Source organism: Dryas octopetala, chromosome 3, assembly GCF_963921425.1.
Source record: "Dryas octopetala chromosome 3, drDryOcto1.1, whole genome shotgun sequence".
Lineage (NCBI taxonomy): Eukaryota > Viridiplantae > Streptophyta > Magnoliopsida > Rosales > Rosaceae > Dryas > Dryas octopetala.
This window is the reverse complement of record NC_141368.1, coordinates 24,793,060-24,807,140: the sequence shown is the minus strand read 5'-3', so window position 1 is coordinate 24,807,140 and position 14,081 is coordinate 24,793,060. Positions and strand designations below refer to the sequence as shown.

Genomic DNA, 14,081 nt, shown 5'->3' with positions numbered 1-14,081 from the left:
CAATTGATGGGGCTAGATTAATTAAAATTTGTAATCACGTCATTTACAAAATTCTACATACATATATCCAAACAATAAAAATGCAATTGATAGAAATTTAAATAACGAAGTTTTAAATTCCATCGTTTATAAATTTTTGTGAAAATTAAAATTACTTCATCCAAACACACTGTAAGACTTTCTTTCCTTGCTTGAATCGTGGGTTATGTTAAGTTTACGTGAATATTAGGTATAACATTCTGTGCTCTAGCCCAGCCCAGTGCAAGAACTATAGTTTGCACTTTTAGAAGTGCAAAGGGCTATACCTTAAAGAAGCAATTTGCTTTGTTTTTTTTTTTTTTCTCTCCATAGCGTCTTGTCTCCACCAAGCAAGTATTCAACAAAGACATCTTAAATTTATAATTTAACCCCCTTACAGTTTAAGTTTTTTTTTTCTTCTTATTTGGGAGAGAGGTTTAGGGTTTTTTTTTTTTTCTTAGTGGAGAATTTGAACCTCTCCAACATTGTGGAGAGAACAATAGCTATTTGGTGAGGGACTCAAATTGAATTTGAAACCTCTAGAACATTATGGAGAGAAATATAACCAAACCAAAAGGTAATTAGTCTTAGACACCGATTTATTTTAGTAAATTTTTAAAATAATAGAAATAAATAATACTAGAAAAACTAGCGCATGTGATGCAGTTTATAAATTTAATGATCTCACAAGCTAGATAGCATTTTCAGCCTAATATATATGTTAAAAATGCAAATCTTATGAATTATTTTTGGCAATTATATTAACTAAAGAAATAAAATTACCCTGAATATAACCAAACTATTAGTCTATTATTTAAAATAGCTAAAGAAATTGAAGATCTGCACACTGACACTTTTTTTACATAACCCAATTTCTTTTTTTTTTAGGTACTGTGCTGTGGAGGGCAAAAGCCCAAAAGGAAAAAAAATCTGGAGCAGTGAGAGAATGTGGTCAATAGAGCAGCTCCAATCTCTGTTAATAATCTCCTTACAACAGCAGAGGTAATCAAATCAATAACAGCATAGGAATCACATTCAACCTGCATGCCCCTGCCTTAAATTTTCATTCCAAGTATGGCAAAGACCTTTATAAAGGTCCCAAAGCTCAGCCCCATCACCATTCCAGAACCAAGATTGAGAGCAAACCCCTTGGGGGGGGGGGGGGGGGGTATTTCATCAAATTGTTTATTTTTTGTATTTGATTTCTATATCGTTTTGGTTTTCTTTGATGATTATTTATGCCAAATATTTAAATGGAAGCCACCACAGCAGAAAAATAAAGATTTACTCACATCAATCAACAACAAAATTCTTAACGTCAATTCCTACTTGGACATATTACTAATAGGCTGCATTGGCCGCAAGACTACGTAATCAAAATAGTAAGTGAACACAAAATATCAATCAGATGGGTTTTTTCATCTCATTAATGAGATGAGTGTGACTCTAGTTAAATGAGAACTTTCCCCTTTTAGTTTGGTGATAAGCCGATCCTAGGGACCAATAATACCTCTCTGTTCACAAAACAGCCCAGAAATAACAAAAATAAAGGCCACATTGGACAATATACACTCTGAGAGATCCTTAACCTTCATAACGCCTCCACAAAACACAGCAGATTGCCATTGTAACCACAACAACCCAGTGATACAACTATATTTAGAAATGCATTTTTGATCAATGTATGGGTTTTACCCAGTGACCTTAATGAATGTGGTCCACTTGATAATTTGCACTATGGATCACACAAGTTAAAAAACACATTAAATTTTGTCTTCTGAATATACATTCAAGAGAAGCAAACATCTACTAAAATAACCATATTCAGTTATTTTGTCATTATTAGCTCACTATATTAAATCCATAAGGACCATAACACCATGTAAATGCAACCAACTCACATAATCTTATTTTTATTCTTATTCAACACCTCTCAACAAAATTTGAACAATGTTGCTGAAAACAAAACTTGTCGAACATCAGAGCACAAGTTCAAAAATCATATCCACTGTAAATGAGTAACAATTAAAGGATGACAAGACCCTAAAACTGCCACTCAGTTACTTAAGCTTTTTGAATAACTGTGGCGCAACCTACATTCCAGAAGGCCATAATCAGCATATGAGCCAGAACAAAATTTTATTCACAGTATAAGAAATATAATGAAGACTTACACATTTGTCAACACAAGATATGTAGTCAAAGTACTGGCCTGTACAATGCTTGTTACCACTGTCATCACCTTCAATCCTCTTAACACATGCCTACAATAAATAAAATAGTTCAATAATTTCAGTACAATTATCAAACTATGTCCATTCAAAACCAAATGTGGAATTCCCTCTTTTTGTGTCCTTCAAATTACACATATGAATACTAAAAGCAAGAACTCTAACTATCATAGCATTCCCTTTTTTTTTTTTCTAATTTTTGAAAAAAGGGGAAATAAATAGAAGAAAAGGTTCAAAATGTAATCTTGTTACTCAAAATGCATTACTGAGGGTATGAAACCACTTCAATTATGGCAGGAGGGAAAGGGGGTGCAAAATAGTATAAATCAAAACAACAGGAAGACATTTACATGTGATTTTTAAAGTTGAGCTATAATTAATGCTCGGCAGAAATAACTGCCTCATCATCTCCTCTTTGTAAGCAAAAATTAGACCAGTTTATTAAATCTAGCATATTAGTTAAAGTAGCTAGAGACTTCCCAATGTTGGCAATCATTATGATGAATTCAAACTAATGTATTCAATGCAATAACTGTGGCATTTCAATGCTCATATGGATACATACAGCATATTAAGTACCTGCAATGTAATATTCAATTTGCATAACAAGTCCAAATGTCAACAAAATTCAAATGTTATACATTTTATTGGGACTTCATAGTCTATGTAATACATGATTCTAGACTAGAGTTGGACTCGAAGAACACCCTAAATACTTCATAGTCTATGCACAATCGCAAATAAAACAGTTTTGTTGTCCTTTTCTCAACAGGCTCAGTCAATAGTGGATACTTAGAGATCCTTCTACTATCTATGTTGATTGTAAATTCATTTCTCCTTCACATACACTAATCTAGTTTATCTTCTCACTCTTTTGCAACTCACCACATCATCTCTCAACCAACCCCACGTGAAGCTTATTGTTTAGAAATGCAGTAACTCCTTATTATCAGACCACTGGCTCCCTACTATTTAAAGAGTAACCATAATCAATCCCATTAAAATTATGTCAAAAGAACTTGCTTAATCACTGAATTATGATACCCTGAATCCTTATATTCTGAGACCCTTATTTCGTGCTATGACCATTGCACGATTAGTTTCTACAATGTTAGCATGATATAGTTCCAAGTTAATTACTTAATATTACTAAGTTTCACATTTGTGGTATCCAATTTCCATTTCATCCAGGAAAAGCCATTATGATTGCCAAATTTCTTCCACTCAAGTTAAAAAATAGAGAAATATGAAAGCTCTGTCTCTTCAATAGGAGATTTCGTTCTGGAAGCTTTGTAATTCCCATCACTTGAAGAGTAAGAAGCGTGGATGTGGATACAAGACATAGGAGCAACACAATACCAATAAGTTTATACATCAGGAAAATAAAATATGAACAGATAAAAATAAGATCCAGTTGAAAGTTCACAGTAGTACAAATTCCTGATACCTTCTTGGTACTAGAAATTGCAATGGCCAGAATTTTGACAGGCCCCCTAGGAACTAATACAGAATTACATCACCTGATATTCAAGCAGAGGCTTCACACATCTAGGCCGGCAATGATCCTCAAGATACTTCTTTTGATCAACAAGTTCCTCGTCCGCCCTTAATAGAGTACATAAAAGGATAGATAGATAAAGAGGGAAAGAGAGAGATCCACAAAGACATCAACATAATTGTATGTAGTACAACGGATGATATTTACAAACACATTCTTGCAACTACAAGAATGCCTAATCAAATATTTCTAATCAGCAATACATTGACAAGGACAAGTAAACAACAATCCTACCAAACCAAAGCAATTTACAAAACAAATGGATAGGGAAACCCTGAAAGAAAGGTCAACACCCTAAGATTTGTAGGACAACCCTATATGAAAATTTAGCGTTTTGACCCCTAAATTTCTCCATCCATGCCTAACATCATGTAAATAAGAATACGAAAACTCACTAGCATCCAAGAAGCACATCAAGTCTCAATAGATGAATCCTAATCAAGGCTTAGTACTAAATTAAAATGATATACTATAAACAAAATAAATTTCAAAAATAACTACGGATAAACCCAAGTCCCAGGTACTCACATAGAAATGAAACTGAAAACCTCTCAGATTTCCTGCATAGAAATCAGAAAGAAAAAAAAAATCGATAAAACAAGTGGTAAACTGGGAATTATAAATTTTATTTGTTTAAGAACTTAATTTAATTTCAGGTGAAAAAAGAAGAAGGGTACCTCCTGAATCGAAGAGAAAGATCGGGTGCTGAGTTTGTAATGTAATCCCAGAAGAGAGAGAGTGAGAGAGACCGAGAGAGGAAATGAAACTTCCAACGACTACGACACCTGAGATTGTGGAGCTGTTAACATTGAAGCTGTTGAATGGGTCACCCAAAATATGCCAACTACTGGCCCACCAAAGCCTTTTTGTTTTGGGCCTGGGTCTAGCCATGTACCACCATTTGCATATCAAACTAAAACATTCTCACTCCTACCTACTGCTAGGTAACTGTCTTTTTGTTTTATATGTAAACTATTAGGGGGGGGCTATTCACACCACCCTAATCCACTAAGTTGACCACCCCACTTAAATTTTTACCCCTTTGTGCCCATTTTGCCCCTGCATTAAAAAAAAAAACCATTTCTCCAATTTTGGCCGGCCACCTCTCCCCGCCGCTGCGGAGCTTCACGACGTCGATTAGCCGCGCACGGTGGTCGGATGAACAAGGGAAGACCACCGTTGGACTCGCCGTGACCTGGGGAACAAAACCCAAGTGGTCCGGCGTCTCAACTTCGCCGGAAAAGGAAGATCGCCGACGAAGGGCCGATCGGGTCACGACGTCGATTAGCCGCGCACGGTGGTCGGATGAACAAGGGAAGACCACTGTTGGACTCACCGTGACCTGGGGAACAAAACCCAAGTGGTCCGGCGTCTCAACTCTGCCGGAAAAGGAAGATCGCCGGCGAGGGGTCGTCGGGTCTTCGCCTGGGCCGATCGGGTCTTCGCCTGGGTGGGTGGGTCTTCACCTGGGTGGGTGGGTCTTCGCCTGGGAGGGGTGGGGTCGACCGGCGAAGGGGAGAGGTGGGGTCGCGCCGGCGGTGGGGAGGGGGTGGGGTTGCGCCAGCGGCGGGGAGGGGTGGCCGGCCAAAGTGGAGATGGTTTTTTTTTTTTTTAATGCAGGGGCAAAATGGGCACAAAGGGGCAAAAATTTAATTGGGGTGGTCAACTTAGTGGATTAGGGTGGTGTGCATAGCCCCCCCCAAACTATTATTAACCCCCTATTGGGGATATGATTAATTCAAAACCTCTGGTCTATATAAAAGTATTTGTCAGCCCCCTAAATTCATTTTATTTAATGCTTCCGCACCCTATTCAATCCAAATTCAAGATATTTGAATATTAAATGTCCCTCTCCATACTTGACCCAACATATCTCTCTATCTCTCTCTCTCTCTCTCTCTCTCTCTCTCTCTCTCTCTCTCTCTCTCCCCGCAGTTGTCACCAGCGCGTGCTCCGCTGTCTGGCGATGGTTGCCGACGAGAACGGTCCCAGCATGCTCACTTCTCCTCCCTCTTCCTCTCCCTACCCTCCACTCCCTGCGAAACCGAATGTCGACGCCGGATCGGGTCTAGGCAGACCCGAGCTCCCTCACCAGGGATCCACCGATTCCGACGACGACGAGGTGCCGGACTGCCATGGATGACTTCCTCTTGTCGTCCCGAGCCCGCTGGTGTTCTCGAACGTCACGAAGCTTCGATTTCTCTGGAGATCAGCGACATGAGATAAATTTTTTTTGCGGTGTTATTTTTTCAATTTAGTTACAATTTGAATATTTTATTTTTGGGAATATTCAATTTTCAATTTCAATAAATATTTGTTTTTCAGTTTCAGTGTTTGATTTTAGTTTTAGAGAAATATTGAGTTTCAACAAAAAATTCAATTTCAGCAAAATTCAATTACAGTGTCATCAGCGTGCGTCAGAAGGGTAATTTAGGATTATAAGTTATAGGGGGTTTTGAAAGAGTTTCTAGATAAGTGAAGGTTTAGACAAATTTTTTGGATTGTTAGGGGGTTTAAAATTACGAATTGTTATTTTATTGGGGGAGGGGTATCAAACTTTGGTGTAAGGGCAATTATACAGCTGTTCCAACTAAATTACCCCAACAACTGCCTACCCTTGGGTAACTTGATTTTTGTAACATGATTAGCATTGGGTCGTGAGAGGCAACCAAGGGCCCAAGTTTGGTGGAGCAACAAACGCAAGCCTAAAGACAAAGGCGTGGCCCATTCCAGCGTGAAGTAACCACAGGTGGACAAGGAAATAAAATTGAAAGGGAAGAGGATAGTTTGAGCGCGAAAGAAACACAAGAGAGAAAACCTAGTTTAATTTAAAAAAGAAATTCTAAGACTACTTAGGTCTGGATCCCCATAAATATATGCAGAGACCAAAAGAAAAGGACTTCAACACAACTAACAAAATTCAAAGAATTCTCAAGATTAAGCCTCAAATTCATCAACTATTTGTTCTCAAAGATCTTTTTTTTTTTTTTTTTAGCTCTGCTAGGGTTTTCTTCTCTAGTATTGATTTGTTTTCTTTTCGCTTCATGTTTCAGAAATATGAAATTTATTGTTAGAAACTGTAATTGTTACCCAAGTTCGCAACAATCAAATAATTTATACTTTCTTCATTAAAGTTCATATCTTACTGTTAATCTAGTTACTCTTGAATCTGCCATTTGCACTTTTGAATTCACAAACACTGTAACGAAGTCTTACAATCAGTAAAAGTCCTTGTTTCCTAAGGTAAGAAAAGAACCCTGCAAGTTAGGAATTGTTCTTCCCCAACCATACAATCGTAAATGAGACAATTTTATATATTTAGTTTTAATGTTATTTTTTAATTTTTAATATATAATAATTTAGTTGCCTTTTTTCTAATTTCTTTTTTGTTTATTTAGTTTATTTTATTTGTTCAAGTGGAGTAAATTTACTATCCACATCAATGTAAATGAATCTCACACATGTTATATGTAGTCAAAATTAACAGAAAAGTTAACGTTAGAGGCACATTTCAATTTTCATAAACTTTAAGTTTCACATTGAAATGTTTTGAACATCAAGTACCAAAGTGAAAAACGACTTATATTTAAGAGATGAAAAGTGTAATTGACCCTAATTTAAAATAGTGTGAGTTTTTGTTTTGGATATTTTCCTTTTATTATTCAATTCTCTCATTTTCATCTCTATTTCTCTTTTCTCACATATTTTATTTCATTTTGTTTAATTACCAAACTAAAACTAAATATTGTCAAACGGGCTCAAAATTTTTGGAGAGTTAAGCTTTCAAATATTTTCATTATGAAATCTTGTGAAACAGTTTTTTCCTTTTCCATTTTTTATTGAACATTAAAGGTTTTTTCATGAGATGATATAAAAATGAAATTTTAATAGAAATTTGTATTTCCATTGTAAAACCATATATCAAAATATGAACTTTTATTGGAAATTTCTAGTTTCTATGAAAATAAGAAATTTCAGAATTTAAAAGAGTTGGTTTAGGCCCAAGGTATCTAGTGGGGATTACTCTCGTCGGTTTGACAGTAATGTAACCCGTTACTCATTTAGGCTCGTGCAACCAATCCAATTATTAACCCAAGTCTATTTATTCGATAACAATTATATAATCAAATAATTTCTAATAAAATTAATTTTTTACAAAATTAATTTTTAATAACTAATCTAAAAAATAAATAATTCCGATCTTAAACCTATATTGCCAAACGAGCAATTATTTTTGAGTGGATGAATATGCTCGTCCACCCCAGGGGTGGACCTAAGCATTTCCCTTATTGAAATGATGCAAACTATTTTTCTACTTTGCAACCAGATCAACGACCAAGTTGGTGTACCAAGAGATATGCTTGAGGTGCATTTCCTCCAAAGAACTTATCACTTATCAGCATCAGTGATATAAAAATGAAAACCATAGGAGAAGAAATCTTAGCCAAACACTAATAAAATAAAGGGAACCAAAAAAAGTCTGAGCAAACACAAAAGATAAACTCATTCAGAAATCAAATAAATGATATAAATTACATTGAAAATGTTTTAGAGAGCATTCACTTTGTTTTGTCCTCAACAAAATTTGGTTTTGTGCCTCATTTAAAGTTTGTCTCAGGCCCTCTAGGAGTCTAGGACCTTTGTTTTTTTTTTGGCCATTGAGGAGTCTAGGACCTTGAACTAGCAGACGGTGATGCACGAGAGAAGCTATATCCACCTGAACTAGCACATAGTTCTCTTGAACCGAATAGAGACAATTGGTGGAAATAAAAAAGTATTCTCTAAATCAAGAGGAAGCAGACATGTGCATAATTCTGCAAGGGTGGAACACCTGAAAAAAATAATAATAACAAGACCCAATTTTGGACCCAAAATTCATAAGCATGATTGATAGCAGAAATGGAGCCAGCAAAGAAAAACAGCTTTAGAAGCATTCTGCAAACATAGAGACCAAAAAGGCATGCCAAAGTTCAGCAGATAAAAAAAGTCTGGAACATGAGCCCTTCAAGTGAGCTACTTATGCAGAAGTGAACAAAATGAACCAGAAAATTCATAACTTTCTTTGATGGACTTCATTCATGAAATTGGCTAAAAGAGAAGCAATTTATCTTAGCTGAGTAGTCACGGCAGACTTAAAAAGAAATGATTGCTACGAAAACCTGTTTATAGACCAATCCTTAGTCAAACAACAGTTGTCCTCTGCAATTAGCAAACCAGTGGAAAACAGATGAAGAAAAAATTGGACAAATATCTAAAATATGAGGAGAAACACCAAATGTTCACAACTTATTAAAGCCAAGAAATTTTAGAGCAGCATAATTCCCTAGATTTAATAACCAGCATAATCCTCTTAGTCATATTTAAGCAAAGGTTTCAAAACAGTAAAAGACTCGTTTGTGCACAACTTTCTACCAATAAAAGGTAGCACACAAATGGTAAAATTAGGGGTGGGTTTTATTCCTACAAAACTGCAAAATCCTGATACCATACTGTTTCTGATTCCGACGGTATGGTATTTTTTGGCCATTTGCGGTATTGGCACTGATACGGTTCTGTTCCCACAAAAATGGTATGGGTATTTGAATACCGTCAGCATTCCGATACCGCATACATACCGTCAGTCTCCCTGGTTGCCTCCACTCCAACTCCTCCATCTGTCTGTCTCACTCTCTCTCTCTGGAAGCAAACTCTCTCTCTTGGTCACCTCCACTTCTTCATTGTTCACCAATTGTTGTGTAACCTGACTCACCACCACCATCGCCTCCCTCTGTCTCTCACCACCGTCACCACCATTTGGCCTCCCCCTGTCACTCTCTCCTCTATCTCTCCCCACCATCGCCTCCCTCTGTCTCTCACCTCCGTCACCACCATCGCCCTCTGTCACTCTCTCCCAATTTGGACAGTGTCGGAATGCCCATTACCGTTCCGGCACTGTCTCATTCCGACCGGTACCATATTGAGTGGTTTTCAACTACTGTCGGCACGGTATTGGAGTTCAATTCTTCTTCCTCTACCCCTAATGGTCGGAGTGCGGTATGGGGAATACGGTATGGTTACCATACCGTTCCCAGCCCTAGATAAAATCAATTTAGAAAGTTTTTTTATTTTTTTATTTTTATGATTGACAATTGAGAAAAAACAAATCCAAACAAAACTAAGATAAATTTTTGAAGTATTTAACCTGCACAGGTGGCCCAGTGGTAAACATTTACCAGTCAATTATTTCAGAATGAAATTCTAAGATGCAACCAGGAATGCATTTTAACAAGTGATATAGAAAAGTTGAAAAGTATTATGTGCTAGTTAACAACCCAGAGAGAGAGAGAGAGAGAGAGATTCATACCGCTGGTTGTCTTCCAGTGATCTCCAAAACGGTAAAATCCACCAGAAACCAACAAGTATCATTATCTGTACATATACATTAGAGTGAATCGTCAAGTAATAGCCAAAAATTGTATGTGATCCGTAAAGCCCTTCTTTTTCATAATAAAAAAAATAGCTTGTAGAAAAGGTTCATGGGAAGAAGGTGGAATAGTGAACATTTAAGCTTAGCATGACCAGACTTACAGTCGCATTCCAAGAATGTATAGTAATTTTATGACTATTCTTATTGATGATGAAGATTACACTGAGAAAGACTCATAATTGGCAGATTAGATTCACTGAGGGTCTCATCATTGATTATTCCACACACGCATTCACTCAATGTTCAACTGCTATTCCTATCTTGAATATTTGAACAAAAAATGCAGTGGCATGATTAAAGAACACATATTGGACAACTTTCACAAAAAAATATGTAAAACACCATCTTGAATTTTTTTTTTCCAGTACCAAACAACAAAAACAAATCAGTATTATTTGGAAATTTAAATCATGAAAAGATGATCATCCCTATGCCTTAAGTAATATGTAAAAAAGTCAATTGTACAATTCCTATGACACACTTCTATTTGCTAATATGCAGAACCACCATAGGACACTTGATAAGTGCATTGACTTACTACATTTTCGAGGAACTAATGATTGATAAAGAAAGCTAAAGAAGACAAAAAAAAAGTATAATCCAAAAATTCGCATAATTAAAGCCTAAACCCCATGATGCATAACCAAGAGACTTTCTCTTATAAGCATGAGATACATAAGCATACACAAGCATTGAGATTGAGCCATTGGATTGAAAGATTTTAAATCAAATAAAATAAGTGTTTGCCAATCCAATGGCTCAAATGTCATATGTTTATGTATCTCATGCTTATAAGAGAGTAATTTGGATAACCAAATACATGCATGTATGTATAATACATGATTTATATGAATTAGCACTTAGCCAGCATGCATAGACAAAATGACTAGTGGATTCCACTATTCAATTTGAGGTTTATGAGCACCCATGGGAATATACCATCCACATGAAACTACGAACTATAAGACTCACCATATAAGAAATCCATACATCTCTAACTTATAATGAACCTGAATCCCAAACCTATTGCTTTATTGCAACTCATCACTCTACTACAACTCATTGTCACTTCTATGGTCTAACCCTAGACTGATACAATTGGAGCACCCTGCTCCACCACATGAACCCTATGAATTTCAATTTTTCATGATTTGTAATTTTGTATATTAGAAAGAGGTTCCTATATGAAGACCCAATTTGAAAATTCAAAAAAAAAAAAAAAAAAAAAAATACTAGGCACAAAAGTAGAACATCAACAATTATCTTTACAATTTGACTTAAATAAATTTGTTGAAAGCCATACCTCCAAAAGGTTGATGTGTCAATATCTATGAAACATGGATACTTCAAAACCCCTCACATATCCATATCAGATATATATATCCCTCCCTCCCTCCCTCCCTCAAACACCTAAGTTTGATTTGATGCCCAGATGATGCACAAATCTAAAACGCCAATGCCAAAAGAAAAGCAACTTTGTGACTCATAACTGCAATATAAACTTTTGAAATTCTATGACAAATAAATCATGGAAAATATTAAATCTAATTTTGAGGAAGACAAGCTCAAGAATGTTCACAGTAACCAATGTGACTAAAAGAATCTTATTCTTCTACTTACACAATTTGAATGATAATAATCTCCTCTACTGTCCAATTTATGTCATAGTGAGGAAAAGAAAATGGTCCAGATCTTATAGAAATTATTTAGAATAGTCATTTAGATCAAGTTCTTAAGCAACAAGAAAATATGATTTTTAATATTTGGTCCCAAATAAATTATGCAAAAGCATTAAATTCCAAACCTGAATAATAAGCTACAAAACATTGAGGGAATAAACTCTGGGGCATACTGCAGTCAAATGTTATGGGGCACCATCATCAAAGAGAACTTTATAAAACCGTTTTCTTTCTTCTGGGTCAAACAAACCCCCTCTGTCTCCCTGATCATCAGGGTCAGACATATCAGAGTTCGTGTCCTTGCCTTCATCTGATCTACCCAAAACCATGCCTTTCTTTTTCCTCTTTTCTAGATTTACCAAATGGTTCCTGCGGTTATATTCATGAAGCCCCTCCTGCATAAGCTCTCCAAACTTCTCCTTTACAACGACAAGTGGATCCTTATCAACCAGTTCTTGCCCATTATAACCTTCTCTAAGAAGGACAGTATAGATCTGATATTTATTTGAAACATAAAATATGCCAGCATGCTTGAGCAGCAAAACATTCAATCTCTCTGGAAAAGAAAACTCCCTCTGAAAATGACCCAGCTTTACGATTGATGCTTTCTTCCATAGAGTCAATGACAACAACTCATGCACCAAGCCCAATGTCCTCTTCTCCACCTCCTTCAATCCCTCCATGGAGCCTTTGGGTTCCATGTAGGGTGAAATATAAGGAGTCGCATTAAATTCATGAAATCTTTCCCATGACTTGACCCAAGTTGAAGGCAATGAGCATGTGAAACATGGCTCAGTCCCCTGCTTGCGAGCCGAAGCTTCAATAGCAGAAACCGCTAAATCTGAATTCCAAGACACGAGTTCAATCTCCATGGAACTCCTTCGCCCACTATAATTCACAATCCGAAACATATCAGAATACTTTGGCACAAGTCTAATCAAATAGTCATCCGGAAAACCAAAACTCCGCTTCAATTCATTAAGCTTGACAACATTTAGTCTATGGTTGGAGCTCATCATTAATAACTTTGCTAATCTCTCAACAAACAGAGGCTCCTGCATATCTTTGACAGAGTCTTCCTCTTCCACCAAAGCCATCATCCGTTTTGTTAGCTGGCAATAGTACTCGTCGCCCTGCAGATAGACTTCAAAGCAACAGGGGTATTTTTTGAGCCAATTGAGGGCCTTTCCTTGGAGATCAAGGGTCTTGAACTTCTTCTGAAGGTATCTAACTGTTGCTACCTGATCAGGGCACCTAAGGATGATATTTTTTATTTGATTGTTCACTATCCACCGGCGATTCCTAGACAAAGCCGATTCAAGATATGGGTCCTTCTTCATCGACCACAAAGAAAAGTTTCGAACAAAGTTTTGAACAAGTCTTGGGTTTCGGAAGTGCAGTGCAAATGCCATTTTGCTCTTCTTTATGCATATATGCTCAATGTCTAACAAAGGAAACAAAATAATGTGAATACCCATTTGTGCAAACTTAAGCAAAAGCTATTAAACTAGAAAGTTTGACTGCACAATGACAAATCGAAAAATGAAAAAAGATTGATATGAGCAAAGTGGTGAAAATGAACAATTAACCAGATAACAAACAATTTGCAGAAGAATTTCTAAAAGAAGCCCAAGATGATCACTTACAAGACAGCAACTGCTCAATCTGAATTTAAATAAGTCCAGACTCTTCCGTAGCACAGAATTCTAACACTCAATTTAATTATATCCTAAAAAGATTTTGTAAGGTAAAATTCCTTTCTGATTTCCTCAATGAATTATGTGAAATGCTCCTTCCAAGATACGACCATCCTACATACTGTTCAGTACGTGAATCAGCCCTTATTGTGGAGTCTGTGAACACACAGCCTACTGACAACCCAAAAGGAATCCCATCTACCATTCAACCCCAAACTAAAACCCTCAATAAATTGAGAGTTTCGGCACCCAAACTTTGAGCAGGAACCTTCAATCAGCAGCTGTGAGCTTTGAGAAGGTGATTCTCCTCCGCTTTCTCTGTCCCTGTCTCTCTCAAGCTCACACACACACACACACTCTCTCTCAGATTTTTTTCTCTGTTTGTTTGAAATTTTGAATGGGCAAAACGAGTTATAGTGTTATACCAATATA

The 14,081-nt window shown here is 36.5% G+C and overlaps 2 protein-coding genes across 6 annotated transcripts; both read right to left on the bottom strand.

Moving 5' to 3' along the window:
* Window positions 1-1,760: 1,760 nt before the first annotated feature.
* On the bottom strand, window positions 1,761-4,615 carry LOC147291976 (cytochrome b-c1 complex subunit 6-1, mitochondrial-like). The gene is made up of 5 exons (XM_086236960.1): window positions 4,485-4,615; window positions 4,336-4,367; window positions 3,770-3,854; window positions 2,193-2,282; window positions 1,761-2,111 (listed from the first exon to the last, which is right to left on the bottom strand). Coding segments are annotated over exons 2-5 (210 nt in total). The 5' UTR covers window positions 4,338-4,367; window positions 4,485-4,615; the 3' UTR covers window positions 1,761-2,078.
* Window positions 4,616-8,321: 3,706 nt separating this feature from the next.
* Window positions 8,322-14,014, bottom strand: LOC147291975 (Ubiquitin carboxyl-terminal hydrolase family protein). Of its 5 annotated transcripts, none has more exons than XR_015121182.1 (4): window positions 13,599-14,014; window positions 12,078-13,396; window positions 10,151-10,215; window positions 8,322-8,966 (listed from the first exon to the last, which is right to left on the bottom strand). XR_015121182.1 is itself a non-coding variant. In XM_086236699.1 (2 exons), exon 2 carries the CDS (start codon window positions 13,362-13,364, stop codon window positions 12,138-12,140), a length of 1,227 nt encoding a protein of 408 aa, XP_086092825.1. In that variant the 5' UTR covers window positions 13,365-13,396; window positions 13,599-14,014; the 3' UTR covers window positions 11,760-12,137. The 5 variants fall into 5 exon arrangements, 1 of the variants encoding a protein (XP_086092825.1); XR_015121184.1 differs by having other exon boundaries at window positions 8,322-8,742; XR_015121183.1 differs by having other exon boundaries at window positions 8,322-8,638.
* Between the last annotated feature and the right edge of the window lie 67 nt (window positions 14,015-14,081).